Here is a 16,921-nt window from a genome sequence, read left to right on the forward strand (position 1 = left end):
TCTTGACTTTTTTGGACTATTCTCTTAATATTATGACTTTTATCTTGTAAGGTTACGGCTTTGTTGTTGTAAATGTACGGCTTTAGTCCCTTGACATTTTTTTCTGGTAAATTTTAACTTTATTCTTTTAATATTACCACTTTATTTTTTGTAAATTTACAGCTTTATTATTGTAAATTCTCACAAATGTACAACTTTGACGAACATTTACGGCTTTATTCTCTTAATATGACCATTGTCGTAAATTCACAGCATTAGTCCCTTGATATTTTTTTCTGGTAAATTTAACTTTATTCTCTTAATATTACCACTTTATTTCTTGTAGGTTTACAGCTTTATTCCTGTAAATTCTCACAAATGTACAACTTTATTGATGTACATTTACAACTTTATTCTCTTAATATTGACCATTGCCGTAAATTTACGGCTTTAGTCCCTTGACATTTTTTTTCTGGTAAATTAAAATTTATTCTCGTAATATTACTACTTTATTTCTTGTAGATTTACAGCTTTATTCTTGTAAATTCTCACAAATGTACAACTTTATTGATGTACATTTATGACTTTATTCTCTTAGTATGACCATTGTCGTAAATTTACGGCTTTAGTCCCTTGACCTTTTTTTTTGGTAAATTTTACTTTATTCCCTTAATATTACCACTTTATTTCTTGTAAATTGTCACAAATGTACTACTTTATTGATTTTGATTGATTTATGACATTATTCTTTTAATATGACCACTTTTTTTCTTGAAATTAATCTTGAAATTTCTGATTTTCCCCCCCGCGTCCTAGTTTCTCATGTTACGTATACAAAGATATTTTGTCTTTCATTCTCTCAATATTATTACTTTTTTTCCTTTTAAATGTATGATTTTATTCTCAAAATCTCCAATGTTTTTTCCAGTGTGGCTCTAATTCTCCGTCAATAGTTTCTCATATTATGACTTAAAAAAAAAATTCTTTGATATTTCATTATTTTTCTTCATAATATTACAGTATTATTGTAACATTAAAATCTTTGTGCTGGGGGTTGCAGATTTGGACATCCATGACCTACTTGTACTCCCCCAGGAATGTAATTCCAGTTTATCAGAAAATAAGATAATCGTATGGATTATTTGACATTATGCAATACTTGTTTTCTCCAAAAAGAACACAATGCTTGCACATGAATCCAAATACTGAATATTTTACGAGTTCATCATCAGGCTTGGTTGCTTTGTGTCCCATAACAGAAGCCAATAGAAGACAGGACTAGAGTCCCCAGGGGGCGGGACCCTCCTCCTCTCATGTTATTAATTGAGAGGGGCGGGGCTGGAGGAGTGGCTTACAGGACGCCCACTGCCCCCTTAAAGAAAGGAGCCAAGGATGGTCCTGAGACCTCAGAAGGCGAAGAGTAGAACCAACACTTGAGACTATTCCTCTTCAGGAAAGGAAAGCGACTAGTTAGTTAAAGGACCATCGAATTGAATTCCACTCGATTTGAAGAACGATACAATTCTTTAAATGCAACGCTGCTTGATATATGAGAAAAGTATGGCAGCCGAGACGAAGACCGGCGGGAGTTCTCAGAACAACTGTAAGGACCACAGCCGGAGAAAGTTACTGGTGGGAGTGGACCTCTTCTGCTTGTTTTTAGGTAATATTTCATTTTTTTTCATTTCACTTTAATTCACCTTTTAACAAGACGCTCACAACCATTCATTTGTTGTCGTCGTATCGTATTGTATTTTTCTCAGGTTAAAAACCGCCGGTATACGTTTTTACGTTTTGGAGGTTAAACGTTGTTTAAAAAAAAAATTCCCCAACATCTTCAAAGAGGAAAAAAAACGTTTCTGCTTCGCCACCTTCTCTGTTCTGTTTGAAAGTCACATTGACTCACTTACATATTGTCTTTGTAGCCACCTGGAGTTTTAGCTAGCTAATGATGCTTACATGTTAAAGCAGTGGTGTTCAAAGTGTGGCACGGGGGCCACTTGTGCACTCGCACAATGTAGAAATGAAATGAAAACAACCAAACATACGGGGGTAAAAAAAAAAAAGCAGAATGTGAAGACAAAAGGCTGAAATGTTGCTACTAAATAATCACAAATGACATATTTTTACAACAGTTTTAGAAAATTATGACAATTATGAAAACTAGGGCTGTTACGGTTATTAATGAGTTGACTTTTTGATTAATCGATGATTAAAGATTTGAATCGTCAGAGCAAATAAGTATTGTTTTGGCTAAAACTCGAAGATAACAGGTCTGCTGTCATGGTTGATGAAGGAAATAAAATGATATTCACATTTGAGAGGCTGAAATCAGAATATATACATTTTTAAATGAAAAAAATATTACTCCATTGCCAAAATGGTTGTTGATTAATTGGGTAATCGGTTAATTGTAGCAGCTCCAAACAAAATGATTTTTTTCAACAAAAATTCAATTTCTTTGTCAAAAATTAGATTTTTTTAAAATGTGGTTTATTTACAAAAAATGCTTTTAATTACCCCCGAAAACCAAATTTGACAAAAAAATTTTCATATAAAAAAAATTACAAAATTTTGATTAATCGATGATTAAAGATTTGAATCGCCAGAGCAAATAAGTCTTGTTTTGGCTAAAACTCGAAGATAACAGGTCTGCTTTCATGGTTGATGAAGGAAATTAAATGATATTCACATTTGAGAGGCTGAAATCAGAATATATACATTTTTAAATTGAAAAAAAATATTACTCCATTGCCAAAACGGTTGTTGATTAATTAAAACAAAATGATTTTTTCCAACAAAAATATGATTTCTTTGGCAAAAATTAGATTTTTTAAAAATGTGGTTTATTTACAAAAAAATGCTTTTAATTACCCCCCCAAAAAACAAATTTGACAATTTTTTTTCATATTAAAAACATTTACAAAAATATCAAAAGTGCTCCTCCCTCATCCTTTGATTTTTCAATGTCTGGCCCTTGATGGGGACACAAAAGTTAGGACACAAAACGTGTTTGTTAAAAGCATTACATCCAAAAATGAAGAATGATCCCCCCGCCCCCATCCCCAATCTTGATATGATCTATAAGCTGTCTGTTTTTAACTTTGCCAAAATATGCTGAGAAAAGGAAAACTACTTAACACTAATTTATGCTTTGTCCAGCACACACCTGAACTGTATATTGTTTTACTTGTGATATTTCCCAGAATGTCTTGCATTCCTCCTCAGCAGGAATTCTCTTGATCTGCACATCTGGCATTATATGTGTCGGTGTGTATTTGTGGAGTAATTAAGGGAAGTGGTGAAAGGGTCAGCCCTGTGTGTGTGTGTGTGTGTGTGGACACGATTCTCAGCACTCGTTCTATGACGTCCAACAGCTGCAAACACTGTCTTAAGGTGGTCATTGTGGCCGAAACACTTATATTCACTCTACAATCCTGTTAAAGGTGTGTTCCACCTCACGGCCTACACTTTTGACTATTTTTACTCACGTAATTTCTGACCTGTGTCACCACATGTTTGGAATTTGATGTTCTGTACAATCGTGAGTGTACAAAAGGCCATAAGCCAGACTATTGTTCAACCAATATATCGCTACAGATTGACAATCTAGTTTTCTTTCTGTCTCTGCGGAGGGTAAATAAATCCCCACGATATGTGCTGTGTGAGCGCTCCTCCCCACAGAAAAGCTTGTCAACAAACCAGCAGCATATTTTCTGGTGAGACGTGTGGTTTAAAGGGCAGCGACCACAGAGAGGAAATGGTGGGCCAACACTGGTAATCACTACACTCCGAGGAGGTCACCCTTTCATGCGCTCTTGGACCACATTTTTCATGAGCCGTGTTCTGTAATATCGTGGTACCTCGACTGAAAGGAAACCTACGAAAACCGAAGCATTTTTTCCCATGAGAAAGCACGGAACACTGACTAATTGGTGCGGGATTGTCATTTGAGTTTGGAGGATACCGTAGTATTGTATCGTGAGATTTGGTGTTGGGGTGTGTGCCAAAAAATGAATTATGCAAAACCGGGGCGTTTTTCAAAATGTATCCTCCTCAGTACCGCCCATTTTTTCTATGACTAAATAGACATTGAACCTACTAAAAGAAAGATTAGACTCTCATCTTTCATCTTTTCATTTTCATTTTACTTTAGTAATCAGTAGTAGAACATAGGTAAGTTTCAGGAAAATATCTGTTCCCAACAAAAAAGGCTTTTTGCTTTGGTGACAGCTTAAATATCTAAACAACTACACTACAAATACATGCAAATATCTATATTTTTAAAATAAATATAACACCTTTAAGTGTTTACAATTTTCACACTTGGAACTCAACTGTGCGTGTGCATGCGTTAAATTTTTTTCGCACGTTTAACAAGAAAACTGAAAGAAAAACAGCAAAAATGTAAAAATCAGATATGATTTTACAAGGGAAAAAAAAGTAATCAACAGAAAAAGTAATGTCACAAAAATAACATTGTAATATTATGAGGAAAAACAATATCATTTTAGGAGAAGTATTAAAAAATACATTTAAAAAAGTTGAAACAAACAAAATAGCAAATAAATATATAATATATTTTATAATTATATAATTCTATAATTATATTATATAATTATATAATTTTTATATATAAATATATACAAATAAAATGAGGAAATTAGGAAAATTGGGCAGTGAAAAAAGTATGTCAAAATTTTATGGGATTAATGTCATAATTAGAAAAAGAAAATGTACCAGAAGAAGGTCGCAAGTTGGAAAATAAAAAAAATAACTATTTTTTTTAAAACATGTCAAAATATTTTGAGAAAATATGTCTTTTATTAATAATTTTTGAAGTCATAATGATATTAGAAACAAACAAAACAACAAATAAAGTTGTGCAAATTTTGTACATTGTGGAACCAGCAATGTTACAGGAGTAATAAAGTCAAAATATTATAGGAATGGAGTCATAAGTTATAAAATTACAGCTGCTTTTTGGTTCAATTTTTTTTGTTGCCATTATAAGAAAAAAGTCAAAAAGTAGATTTTTTTTATATGGTGAGCAACAAAACAAAGAATTAAGTTTGCATTAATTAAGTTTTCCAAAAATATGTATTTTTTTTAAAAATATTTCATATTTTGTCTTGACTTCAGTCTCATAAAATTATTATTTTTAAAAAATGTTTGCTGTTTTTAATGTCCTACTGGTTCAGCTTTCTCAGCTTCTTTCCTCTCATAATTCTGACTTATTCCCAGAATATTTTCTCCTTACTGTTGTAGTTTTTGGTAATATTTTTGGTAATATTCACCGAATTTGATTTAAAACAAGTTTGACCAAATAAATCTTTTTAAACACCTAAAAATGGCACAGCAAAGCTGTGCTGCGATGCTACTGTATATTTATTACAAGTGTCATAAACGCTGGGAGGAGGCTGTGTATACCACAACTACCTCTGTACACATTTCTTCCAGACAGTGAAGGATCCCTGTGCATGGAAAATGCACGTATGTTTATTTGAATACTCATGGTATTTTGGCAAAAAACCTCCCAAATATGGCACTCCAAGGCGCAGCACAAACAGTAAAGCATATGACATCGGAACCAGTGAGTTCAGTTTTGATGAAAAGAGCAGACGCTTGCATCACCGTTTCTCATCTAATGTGTTTGCATGTAACGAGTGATGTCTAAGGAGTTTGAGAGTAGACACCCAGACTTTTGCCAGTATTTAGTTTGTTTTGCTAGTCTTGGTGAATGTTGAGCTAATGCAAGAAACACGCTTGCTGACTGTTGTTGTTACTGGCAGGATGAGGATCCCTCTTTCCCACCCTCTCCTCTTTTTTTAAGAGCGGGAAAAGGGGGATGAGGGGAAAATCCCAAGATGCTTCTTCGCTCACTGCTGATGCTGCACTGTTTGGACGGCTGGTTGAGAAAAATCCCCAGCTGAGTTGCCTGGAAAACACGACCTGACCGAGAGCACTTGACCTCTTTTTGAAAGCTTTGGACGATCCATTGGTGTGTCAGAAAAACCTGACAGATCTAGAGCTACATCAGTCAATTGATGATTAATCAGTTATCCCAGAGGTATATTATAAAAATATGATTTCACAAGAAAACTAAAAGAAAAAAAAACAGTGGCAGCAAAAAATGAAAAGTCAGCAGCAATTTTCAAAAGTCAAAAGTTTAAATATTAACTCATTCGATCCTAGCTGTCTCTCTCGATACTGGCCATTTTTGATGATGTTGACTGATGTTTAAAGGCACACTACTGCGTGTAGTGTACTGTACTGTGCTTTAGTAGTAGTACAGTACTGCATAGTACTGTGTTTTTGGGCTGTATAGACATGGTATATACCAAAAGAGCGATAAGACTCTCATCGTTCAGGCGTAAGAAAAACTTTGTGTCTACCTTTTTCCGTTCTTTAGTAATCAGCACACCATTCACACTCCCATTCATAGCTATGGACACGGGAGAGTTTCCAATTAACTCATTCAATCCCAGCCGTCCCTCTCAATACTGGCCATTTTTGATGATGTTGGCTGATGTTTAAAGGCACACTACTGCGTGTAGCGTACTGTACTGTACTGTAGTAGTACAGTACTGTAGAGTACTGTGTTCTTGGGCTGTATAGACATGGTATATACCAAAAGAGCGATAAGACTCTCATCGTTCAGGCGTAAGAAAAACTTTGTGTCTACCTTTTTCCGTTCTTTAGTAATCAGCACACCATTCACACTCCCATTCATAGCTATGGACACGGGAGAGTTTCCAATTAACTCATTCAATCCCAGCCGTCCCTCTCAATACTGGCCATTTTTGATGATGTTGGCTGATGTTTAAAGGCACACTACTGCGTGTAGCGTACTGTACTGTACTGTAGTAGTACAGTACTGTAGAGTACTGTGTTCTTGGGCTGTATAGACATGGTATATACCAAAAGAGCGATAAGACTCTCATCGTTCAGGCGTAAGAAAAACTTTGTGTCTACCTTTTTCCGTTCTTTAGTAATCAGCACACCATTCACACTCCCATTCATAGCTATGGACACGGGAGAGTTTCCAATTAACTCATTCAATCCCAGCCGTCCCTCTCAATACTGGCCATTTTTGATGATGTTGGCTGATGTTTAAAGGCACACTACTGCATGTAGCGTACTGTACTGTACTGTAGTAGTAGTACAGTACTGTAGAGTACTGTGTTCTTGGGCTGTATAGACATGGTATATACCAAAAGAGCAATAAGACTCTCATCGTTAAGCCGAAAGAAAAACTTTGTGTGTACCTTTTTCCGTTCTGTAGTAATCAGCACACCATTCACACTCCCATTCATAGGTATGGACACTAGATAGTCTCCAATTAACTCATTCAATCCCAGTCGTTTTTCAGTACAGGATATTTAGACGATTCAGTACAGGATATTTAGACGATTTTGACTGATTTGTCAAGGAATATTGTGTTCTACAGCTGTATAAACATGGAACCTACCAAAAGTTTATTTCTACCCTTTTCCGTTCTTTAGGAACCAGCAGTAGAACATTGGTAGGTTTCAGCAAAACATCACTTAAAAAGCGGAGACAAAAGGCTTTTTGGGAAAAGATGCATTTCCCACAACATGCCACAACATAAACAACACAAAAATAAAATTGTACATAAAAATAAATATTTTAACAAATATAATACTATGAACTGTTTACAATTTTCACATTTGCAACTAAACTATGTGTGTGCACGTGTTAAAATTCCCCTTCAATGCGTAACCTCCTTCGTGCAACACGGTAAGATGATGCCTTTTAACGTCCTGGTTGCTGCGTAGCACGAACTTCAATGGGAAAGATGCAGGAAGAGTTCTTATAAAATGTACTTCTGCCACTTTTTTGTTGTTTTTTTGCTGAAAACGGCACAAAAAGTGCTCTTTTCTATTGTGGAGTTGCATCATCACCTGTTTGTGATAACGTAAAAGGCAAAATAATACATCTTTGTTATTTTAGGAGCATAGAGATTGCAGTTTCTCATCATATTACGACTGTTTAAGTTTACCTTTTTAGAATGTCCAGAGGGCCAATAAAAAACAGCCCCTGGCCGTAAATATCCCTCAGGCCGCATTTTGGACACCCCAGATGACTTGATTACTTCAGATGAATTGACTAAGAAAATAATAATGAGAGGAGTTCAAACAGTCACGTTTGAGGTCACTTGTATATTTTTCACGTTCCAGAACTCAAACCACCCAGTGAGATGGGGGGGGGGGGGGGGGGGGGATTTAAGCTCCCCGCTGATATTTGTTTGAGGAACGTGAATGAAAACAAAAATGTTAATGCAAGCCTTGCTGAATGCGGAGAGAAGGCTGGCATTCCGCCGTTCCCATCATCAGTCCACTTTGGACCTTCAAAGTGCCAGTCGGCTGCATGTGTAAAGGGTGTCAGACACCGAAGAGTGTGTGTGTTTGGTTTTGGTTTGAGAAAATCGTACCCCCCCGGCCCCCTCCCCGGCCCCCTCCCCACGATCAGCCTCCAGAGGCACGGTGCCGACCCCTACACCAGTCTGCTTTTAACCTTCTCCGACACGTGGATCTGCAGATGGCTGAATTATTCAAAGAGTGTCTTGAAAGCGTCAGCATCAGTTAAAGACCACTTTGAAGTGATTTGAAAGTCCTTTCAAATTTTTGTCTACGCCTCGAGACCCTCTCATGGGGCTTGTGGGGTCCACACTCGGATTTCAAAGTCACCCACTGCTGCTTTTCAGGACGTCGGAGAATAAGGGAAAAACGCTTCCCAATTCCAAAGTGCTGTGTTTGACATCACTGGAGATATGATCGTTTTGCTACTTTAAGTGGCCAATGACACAAAATGGATCAGAAGCTCCACAGGCATCTTTAAAGTGATCCTTGTCAAGTGCTCTTGAAAGTGCCTGCAGGAGACGTTTTTCTCTGGTCTGTTAGCCACAAAGATATCGTTTTCTTGTTTTCATCTTCAGCTCAGCCTGAGATCAGCTGATGCAGCCTTTAAAGGGGACCTATAAATGTTGTTAAAATGTTGGACTTCCTTAAGGACTTCCTTATATGGGCAAGCCCGGGTACAAGCTGTTAGCTGTACATGCATGCCCGGAGGCGGGTCATGGGTGGAATGAACTAAAACAGACCATTAGGGAAATACAGCTGGAATAGGTGCAGATTCTGGAAGATCTAAAGCTTTCTGCGCAGGTTATTGTGTGTAGCTGCTCTATAGGAATCCACAACTCAATACAAAGGGATGTAAATGAGCATAATAGGGTTGTTAAGTTAGCGTCTTAAAATTTGTTTTTCCGGTTACGGTAGCAAATTTACGGCAAAATTTTGCCTCAGTGTGCGCACGTTCCGATTAGCGTACAACATGATGCATTTTTTGTCGTGTTATTAACTTATTCAATACCAAATATGTACGCACATTTCTATAACCCTGAATGCCTGATCCCAACAGCGTATTTGTACATCTTTTACATTTTCTGGCACAAGAGGTAATGACGCAACTCCACACTAATGGATTTCAAATTTTTTGTGTTGTTTTTGTTTAAATACTGTATCTCAGCTGTCACCAAAGCAAAAAAAATATTTGTGTCAAAAGCTGGTTCTCTTCCCTTTTTTAGTTGGGAACTGATATTTTCCTTAATCTTATATGTTCTACTGCTAATTACTAAAGAATGGAAAAAGGCAGAAAGACCTTTTTTCTGATGAAAAACGGGAGTCTAGTCTTCATTTATATAGGCATGGAACATAATATTCTGTGTGCCTTAAAAGATCAGTCTGAATCGTCTAAAATGAAGGGTACTGAAGGGGTTGTCTTTTCAAAAATGACTGAGATTAAATGAGTTAATGCAAGAATGAATGAGTTAATGCACTGTGTGAGTCCAACTGTGTTCTGAATTACTTTGATGACAAAACATCCCGTTAGCATCTGTCCCCGGAATGTTGCCCGTCTATGATGTCATCAGAGGGTTGACGCTGAAATGTTTTTGATGCATAAACCATCTCGAAAGGCATATGTCTAAATGCTGATGAAAGGGATATATGAACATCAAAACTTACTTTTATCCTCACTGAAGACATGATTGTTGATGTGACATAATGACACAATGTGGCAGCGAGACTCCACATGTACACCACCTTCCTGTTTTGCCATGAGTTAAATCTTGAATTCTATAAAATACAGCTTTTTTTACACAAATAATCTTTTTTTTTTACAAATTTATATTTAATTTATTTGTATACAATTTTGTAAACCAAAAAAAAATTTTTCACTTTTTTACAATATTAAATACATATGTAAAAATGTGAAAGTGGCCCCCTGCATCTTTTGATTTTTTTCAGCATCCGGCACTCCTGATTTGTATGCACTGTATTCATATACATTTCAAAAGTCTTCTGCATGAAAAACTATACAAAAGGTGTGTTGTGTTAACATTTTTGCTTTCTGGAACACTCATTTGATTTACTTGGAAAGAATTAATGACGCTCCACTGTATTTTTATTGCTCATTGATGCTACTTGATGCGTGTATCCTGGTGTTTAGACTATGTACTGATCCAGCTGTACACTGTGTTGTGTGTCCAACTACACAGTGATGCTTGTCGCTGTGTTTTTGCACAAATCTCCCCTGACACCTTACCAGAGAGGATTCTTCTGCAATGACAACAGCATCAGTCTTCCCTATAAGAGCAGCACAGTGTCCAACACGGTGCTCACATCAGTGGGCGTCACTGTGCCCGTGGTCTCAGTAAGTTGTGTTGTGGTGCGGCAGGAGAATGAGCGAGAACACGCGTCGGGACTCGCTCAAGCCATCCAAAACAATTGCTAATTAATTCGACCTCCAATGAAAGAAATGTATTGCTAATCGAACACCATTTCATCCAAAAGTGTGTAGGTTTGCCATCAAATGGATTGAGCTCGTCCCAGAGTTTGTTCCTGTTGTTACCTCCTGCTTGTACCAGTGACTCTTTATTGTGCATATTAACTCAGCACCTCCATCTCCCTCTCCATCCCACCCCCCAATCCCCTCTCTGCTTTTCTCCCCGTGTGGCTCACTGCATCTTCACAATAGCCGGCCTGCCTTTCTTGGTCATTGAGACCAGCGCTGTTCAGCCTTACCGTAGAGGGTTTTACTGCGATGATGAGTCCATCAAGTACCCAGCCAAAAATGGAGACACCATTAGCGATGGTGTGCTTAGCGCTGCTGGCATTCTTATCACCATCCTGTCTGTAAGTCACCTCACTCACTAATGTCATCATCACCATCACCTTTCAAGCAGCCTTCACTGCTACTAGCAGCACCTACTGACAACTTTGTGCATATGTATTTGTCCTTGTCATGTTTTATGATCTTAAAACTGTTATGGAAGCACATGTTCACAACAATCACAACAAACCAAGCAGATGTTTTGGGAGAAGGAAGTGTGTTAATGTCGATTTGTAAACTATTTAGCACGCTACAAATGCTTGATTGAGCTCAATGTTGGCGTACAGATTTAACATCGTTGTTGCAGATGCAGTCTATGATAGAGTGTTAGGACACTGAAAGAAAAACCTGAGATTAAAATTGGGAATTTACAAGAAAAAATTGAATATTTTTTCCGACGAGGCCCCAAAACCCCAATTAGCATTCAACCACGAAACAGCTTGAATTATGCTTGGTTGAGCTCAATGTTGACGTACAGATTTAACATCGTTGTTGCAGATGCAGTCTACGATAGAATGTTAGGGCACTGAAAGAAAAACCTGAGATTAAAATTGGGAATTTACAAGAAAAAATCAAATATTTTTTTCCGATGTGGCCCCAATACCCGAATTAGCATTCAACCACGAAACAGCTTGAATTATGCTTGGTTGAGCTCAATGCTGGCGTACGGATATAATATCGTTGTTGCAGATGCAGTCTACGATAGAGTGTTAGGGCACTGAAAGAAAAATCCGAGATTGAAATTGGAAATTTACAAGAAAAAATTGTATATTTTTTTCCGATGTGGTCCCCAAAACCCCAATTAGCATTCATCTACGAAACAGCTTGAATTATTGCTATATTTTTGACAGAAACCGTGATAGTGAAGTCATGAAATTCAAAGCGCAAATTGCGGAGGGGTTACCGTACACTAATGTCTGAGACATTGTAGAATCAATCCAATTCTTCACTAGCGGCATCACACCACTCCTCACTCACTCCACACTCATCACACAGCAGCTTAACACTTAGTATTTTCTTAGTGTCCACTTCATATATTTATTCAGTGACAATGCATTTAGACAGTAGACTTTCTCCATAGCCACATGGCAACAGCAGAAGCATAGATGGATATTCCTATTACTGCTTTACAAGTTCGGACCACAGGGGTAGTTCATAGTAAGAGGCAGTTGTAGGGATATGTAATTATGGTCCACACGCTGACTGTTCACATGAATACTGTAATTGTGGCGAACACCCCAAACAAGGCGACTTTGCCCGATACCTCATTTCACCCGAGCGCACTGATCATTTGCAATCCATCTCTCGCCGAGTGTGCTCTTTGACTTTCTTTTGTGATTTCCGAGCACTGACTCTCAGTCAGTTGTCGCTTTGGTAAGAGTCCATATTGGTAATAAATGCATGAAGGTCGCCACGGTTTTTGTTTGAGAAGTTCAGGACCTTTTTAGATAAGGCTTAAATTAGCATCTAGCCCCGGTGATTGTCTGCGCAGTTTCAGCTGCACACACAAGGGCAGCCAGATGTCCAATCCCCGCACCATTCTCCCTACCCATGGCCTGTAACAAGGCGGTTCTAAAGGCTTGAACGGTGGAATCAACTATTAGACGCTTGATTCTCCTCGAGGGCTATCCCAGAATGAAGCTTATCCCTGTGCCCTCTGTAAGAATGTCCGATGAGGCCTCAGATCCGAACATGAAAACAGTCCGACATGCCTGGTGTGAAACCAGAGCTCGTTTTTGGAAAGACGGGAAAAACAAACGTAGCCCCGGTTGTGCGCCTGCTGAGTCTGGCCTCCAAAAATCAAGACACGTTGCCAAGCTCAGCGTTTTTTGATGATTAGAACCAGCGGTGCCTCTACTCCTTTTGACTTCCTTCCTTACTCCCTCTCATGTGTATTCCTCCTTTTTCTCATTCTCTTGTCTCAGTGCCTCCCCCTCATACCTCCTTTTCCTAAATTGCCCCAAGTCTGCTTCTGCGTTTTTTACCCCTGTGTATGGCTGCAAGACAACAGCGTCCATGGGGGTTGGGAGAACATTATTGAGCTTGGACAGCTGCTGTGAGTTAAATTCCCCCCCCCCCCAAGTCAGTCTAGCATGTCTATCGTCGGTTCCAGACAGAGGGTTTATTTGCACTCCTTCACAAAACTACACGTATACACGCGCCTCCTGCGTTGTCAACGTGTTTACTCAGGTTTTTAAATTGCAAGAGTAAACACATTCAAGTACAACATTGCCCTTCTCAAACCGCTTTTAAGAGAAATAATTGCAGTATAGACGTTATAATAGCAATATGGCCGTTATAATAGCAAGAGCAAACAAACAATCCTTCCAAAGGGCACCACTTTGCTGTTTGAACATCGCGCCCTAACTCTATTGCGGACCGCTGTTTCGTGGTTGACTGCAGCCTATTGTTATTAGTCACAAAAATGTGCATATTAAGCAAATTGTACATATTCTAGGTCTAAATTGCGTGAAGTAAAATGCAAATACTGTACAGTTAAAGGGACTAAAGGACTCCAGTCTACACTGGCCACTAATAACACACGCTAGACTTGATAGCCGTCAACAACAGTTATTACAGTTTGTATAATCAACAAGCACAAAATAATAATCATTATAATTATAACAATAAGCTAGGAGACCAGGGTTCAATCCCACCCTCGGCCATTTCTGTGTGGAGTTTGCATGTTCTCCCCGTGCATGCATGGGTTTTCTCCGGGTACTCCGGTTTCCTCCCACATTCCAAAAACATGCTAGGTTAATTGGCGACTCCAAATTGTCCATAGGTATGAATGTGAGTGTGAATGGTTGTTTGTCTATATGTGCCCTGTGATTGGCTGGCGATCAGTCCAGGGTGTACCCCGCCTCTCGCCCGAAGACAGCTGGGATAGGCTCCAGCACCCCCCCCCCCCCCCCCCCCGCGACCCTTGTGGGGAAAAGCGGTAGAAAATGAATGAATTAATTCTAACAATAAACTGGGGTACTGTTGTGGCCATACGCTAAAACTCAAGTCTGAATCGTCAATGTCACTTCCTGTCCACACATCTGCAAGACATTTATTGAAACACAATAACAGTACCTGTTGCTTCGAAAATCGAAATACATCCATTCTGGGGTCAAACTGTTTACATCATGAACCTTAACTATATAGCTGATATATGTAACCTTTGACCTGTGTCATCAGATCATCATCGGTGAGAGCTACCGGATCTACTTTCTCAACGAGGGTTCCAAGTCATTTGTTGGCAACCCGTACATCTCCGCTCTCTACAAACAAGTGGGCGTGTTTGTCTTCGGCTGTGCCATCAGCCAGTCTTTCACCGACATCGCCAAGGTGTCCGTGGGCCGCCTGCGTCCACACTTTCTTGACGTGTGCAAACCAGATTTCACCACTATCAACTGCTCTCTGGGCTACATCACAGACTACATGTGTCAGGGTCCCGAGAGCAAAGTCCAGGAAGCCAGGTATGATAACCACTAACTAATAATAAACACAATACAGTTATTTTTAAATGCTGACTGACCTCTTTTTTTCCTCAGGAAGTCTTTCTTCTCTGGACATGCGTCATTCTCCATGTACACCATGCTCTATCTGGTGGTACGTTCACTCCTTGTCTTTTAAATACTCCTTTCACACACCAGTAAGGGTGTGCCTATCCTAAATAAGTCTTCCTTCTGTTTTTGACAGTTTTACCTGCAGTCTCGTTTCACTTGGCATGGAGCCCGTCTGCTGCGCCCGCTGACCCAGTTCACTCTCGTCATGATGTCCTTCTACACCGGCTTGTCCCGTGTCTCGGATCACAAGCATCACCCCACCGATGTCCTGGCTGGTTTTGTTCAGGGCGCCCTGGTGGCCTACTGCATTGTGAGTGCCTCCATCATGTATACTGTAATTTCCGTTATTTTTTTATTAAAACCATGAACCCTGCAGCTGATAATTTATGGCTAATTTCTAATACTTCAGAACTACTAACGTTTTAAGTACTGTGCCGCTCGGGAGTCAGTGAGGAAACGGTAGCTTTCTTTGGCAGGAGCCAATCACAAGCTGTTAGTGAACTCACAACAAGCTTGTCAATCTGAAATCGCTCAGGGTGACTCAGGGTATCATCTCACAAAAAATGCTAAAATCATTGCACAGCAACTTAACATTCAAAAGGTAGCTAGGAAATATGCAAAAATGTACCAATATGAGGTTTTTAATTTTATTTTAATGGTTTCCCAAAATGCATTTTGTCCAAGCAAAGCATTTCATTGCTGCCTGCCAGGGGCCCTGCGATGATATCAGCCACCTTCTGGTGGACAGAGGCAACATTGAAGCGCCTCGGCAGCCATCCACTCAATTGTTTTCTATGCCGCTTCTACTTCAATTAAAGCTTTGTTCTGACTAAATGCATTATGGGAAAAACATTAAAATAGTTGTTTTGGGTTTTTTTGTCTGTGTAAGGATTAAATGCTGACTTTGTCTTGCTTTTCACACACAGGTGTTCTTTGTATCAGACTTGTTCAAGGCCAAAGGGAGACGCTCTGCCTTATCTCAGGCTCCTGTTAGAAAAGACCTTCTTCCGACAGTGGACATCAGAGAGAGGAGCAATCACCTAATAATGGCATAGCGTGCAGTAGAAAGGTGACCCATGCCATAGAACAATCGCTACAACACACACTGGCCCCCTCAAACTGGGACAAAATGAACTCTTTAACAGTGTGGATCAAGCAGACCAGTCAGGAATCTTGGAACGCGGAAAAGAGCGAAGCGGCGGAAAATCAACAGGCGTGATGTCCTTTCCTGAGGCTCACTAGATAGTTCCACGTTGACGAGAGAAAAGACGAATCAACCTCCTTCTTTCCAGTCATATCTGCTCAGAAAGAGATCACCTCGGAGGACGTCTCGCTCTTGTCAAGTGAGAAACAGCAACGGCATTTTCCTGCCGTTCACTCACTGTGGAACTGATAGAAAAACTGTAAAAACAAATTCCTGATTTTTAGGAAGGATGTGTATTACTTTTTTCTATATAGATATAGTACACATTGTAAAGGAATGTTTGATTTATAGCACTCTTATAGTTTTCATACCACTTGAATGACCTGAAGTGAAGCTGTCGGAAAGCTTTGTAAGTATTTGCGTCCATATAGTGTTGTATATAAAAAGTCGCACATGAGCTAGAGTAAATTTGGGGTGGGGGGGCATGTGTGTTTGATAGATGTGGGCCTCTTTCTGCTGGCTGGGACGAGCCCCCACTGAGCCATTTAATGAAATGACTGCCTTGTTACATGCACCAGACGGGCGTTCGCATATGTGAGGTCAGCGCGTGTGTGTGTGTCTGTCTTCATGTCTTGTCTATATATTCTCGCGTTTACAGCCTCTCTGTCCAGCCGCAGACGGAACACCTGCACCGGCGCGCGCACACATGGAAGCCGAGCCGAGACATAACACTGTGGAAAACAAGCGTCATATGCTGCGCGCACACTAAACTCTTACTCTTCACACACATCACTGACAAAATCCTGTGACAACATACAGTATGTATTATACACAGGTGTTTATGTACTAACTAGTAAGACCGGCACTGTTTAGCACAGGTACCAAAGCACAACTTAAAAAAAAAAAAGTAACTGTTTATAGATTTGGCACGCTGTAAAACACCTCACAAAAAGCTTACATTGAAATATGACACAAAAAATCATTTAAACCACTCATCATATCTCATGTTTTTTTCCATTATTTTATTCAAAATATATATATGTACAGTACA

At 39.2% G+C, this 16,921-nt stretch overlaps 1 protein-coding gene across 2 annotated transcripts; it reads left to right on the forward strand.

Moving 5' to 3' along the window:
* The first annotated feature begins 1,273 nt into the window (after positions 1–1,273).
* Positions 1,274–16,457, forward strand: LOC131125741 (phospholipid phosphatase 3-like). 2 transcript variants are annotated; one of them, XM_058067572.1, is made up of 6 exons: positions 1,274–1,642; positions 10,559–10,713; positions 14,356–14,636; positions 14,712–14,769; positions 14,860–15,036; positions 15,653–16,457. In XM_058067572.1, the coding sequence occupies exons 1-6, from the start codon at positions 1,510–1,512 to the stop codon at positions 15,779–15,781; spliced, it is 933 nt and encodes a 310-aa protein (XP_057923555.1). In that variant the 5' UTR covers positions 1,274–1,509; the 3' UTR covers positions 15,782–16,457. The 2 variants fall into 2 exon arrangements, with proteins under 2 accessions (XP_057923555.1, XP_057923554.1); XM_058067571.1 differs by lacking the exon at positions 10,559–10,713 and adding an exon at positions 11,038–11,195 and having other exon boundaries at positions 1,325–1,642.
* The last annotated feature ends 464 nt before the right edge of the window (positions 16,458–16,921 follow it).

The sequence above is a fragment of the Doryrhamphus excisus genome, chromosome 3, assembly GCF_030265055.1.
Source record: "Doryrhamphus excisus isolate RoL2022-K1 chromosome 3, RoL_Dexc_1.0, whole genome shotgun sequence".
Classification (NCBI taxonomy): Eukaryota; Metazoa; Chordata; class Actinopteri; order Syngnathiformes; family Syngnathidae; genus Doryrhamphus; species Doryrhamphus excisus.

What these genes read in the sequence shown, in the direction of transcription:
- LOC131125741 (XM_058067571.1), top strand. Translation starts at nt 1,510, where the DNA reads ATGCAACGCTGCTTGATATATGAGAAAAGTATGGCAGCCGAGACGAAG. An exon ending in TTCTTATCACCATCCTGTCT is followed by an intron (nt 11,196 to 14,355) that starts GTAAGTCACCTC and finishes CTGTGTCATCAG; the next exon opens with ATCATCATCGGTGAGAGCTA. An exon ending in CCCTGGTGGCCTACTGCATT is followed by an intron (nt 15,037 to 15,652) that starts GTGAGTGCCTCC and finishes TTTCACACACAG; the next exon opens with GTGTTCTTTGTATCAGACTT.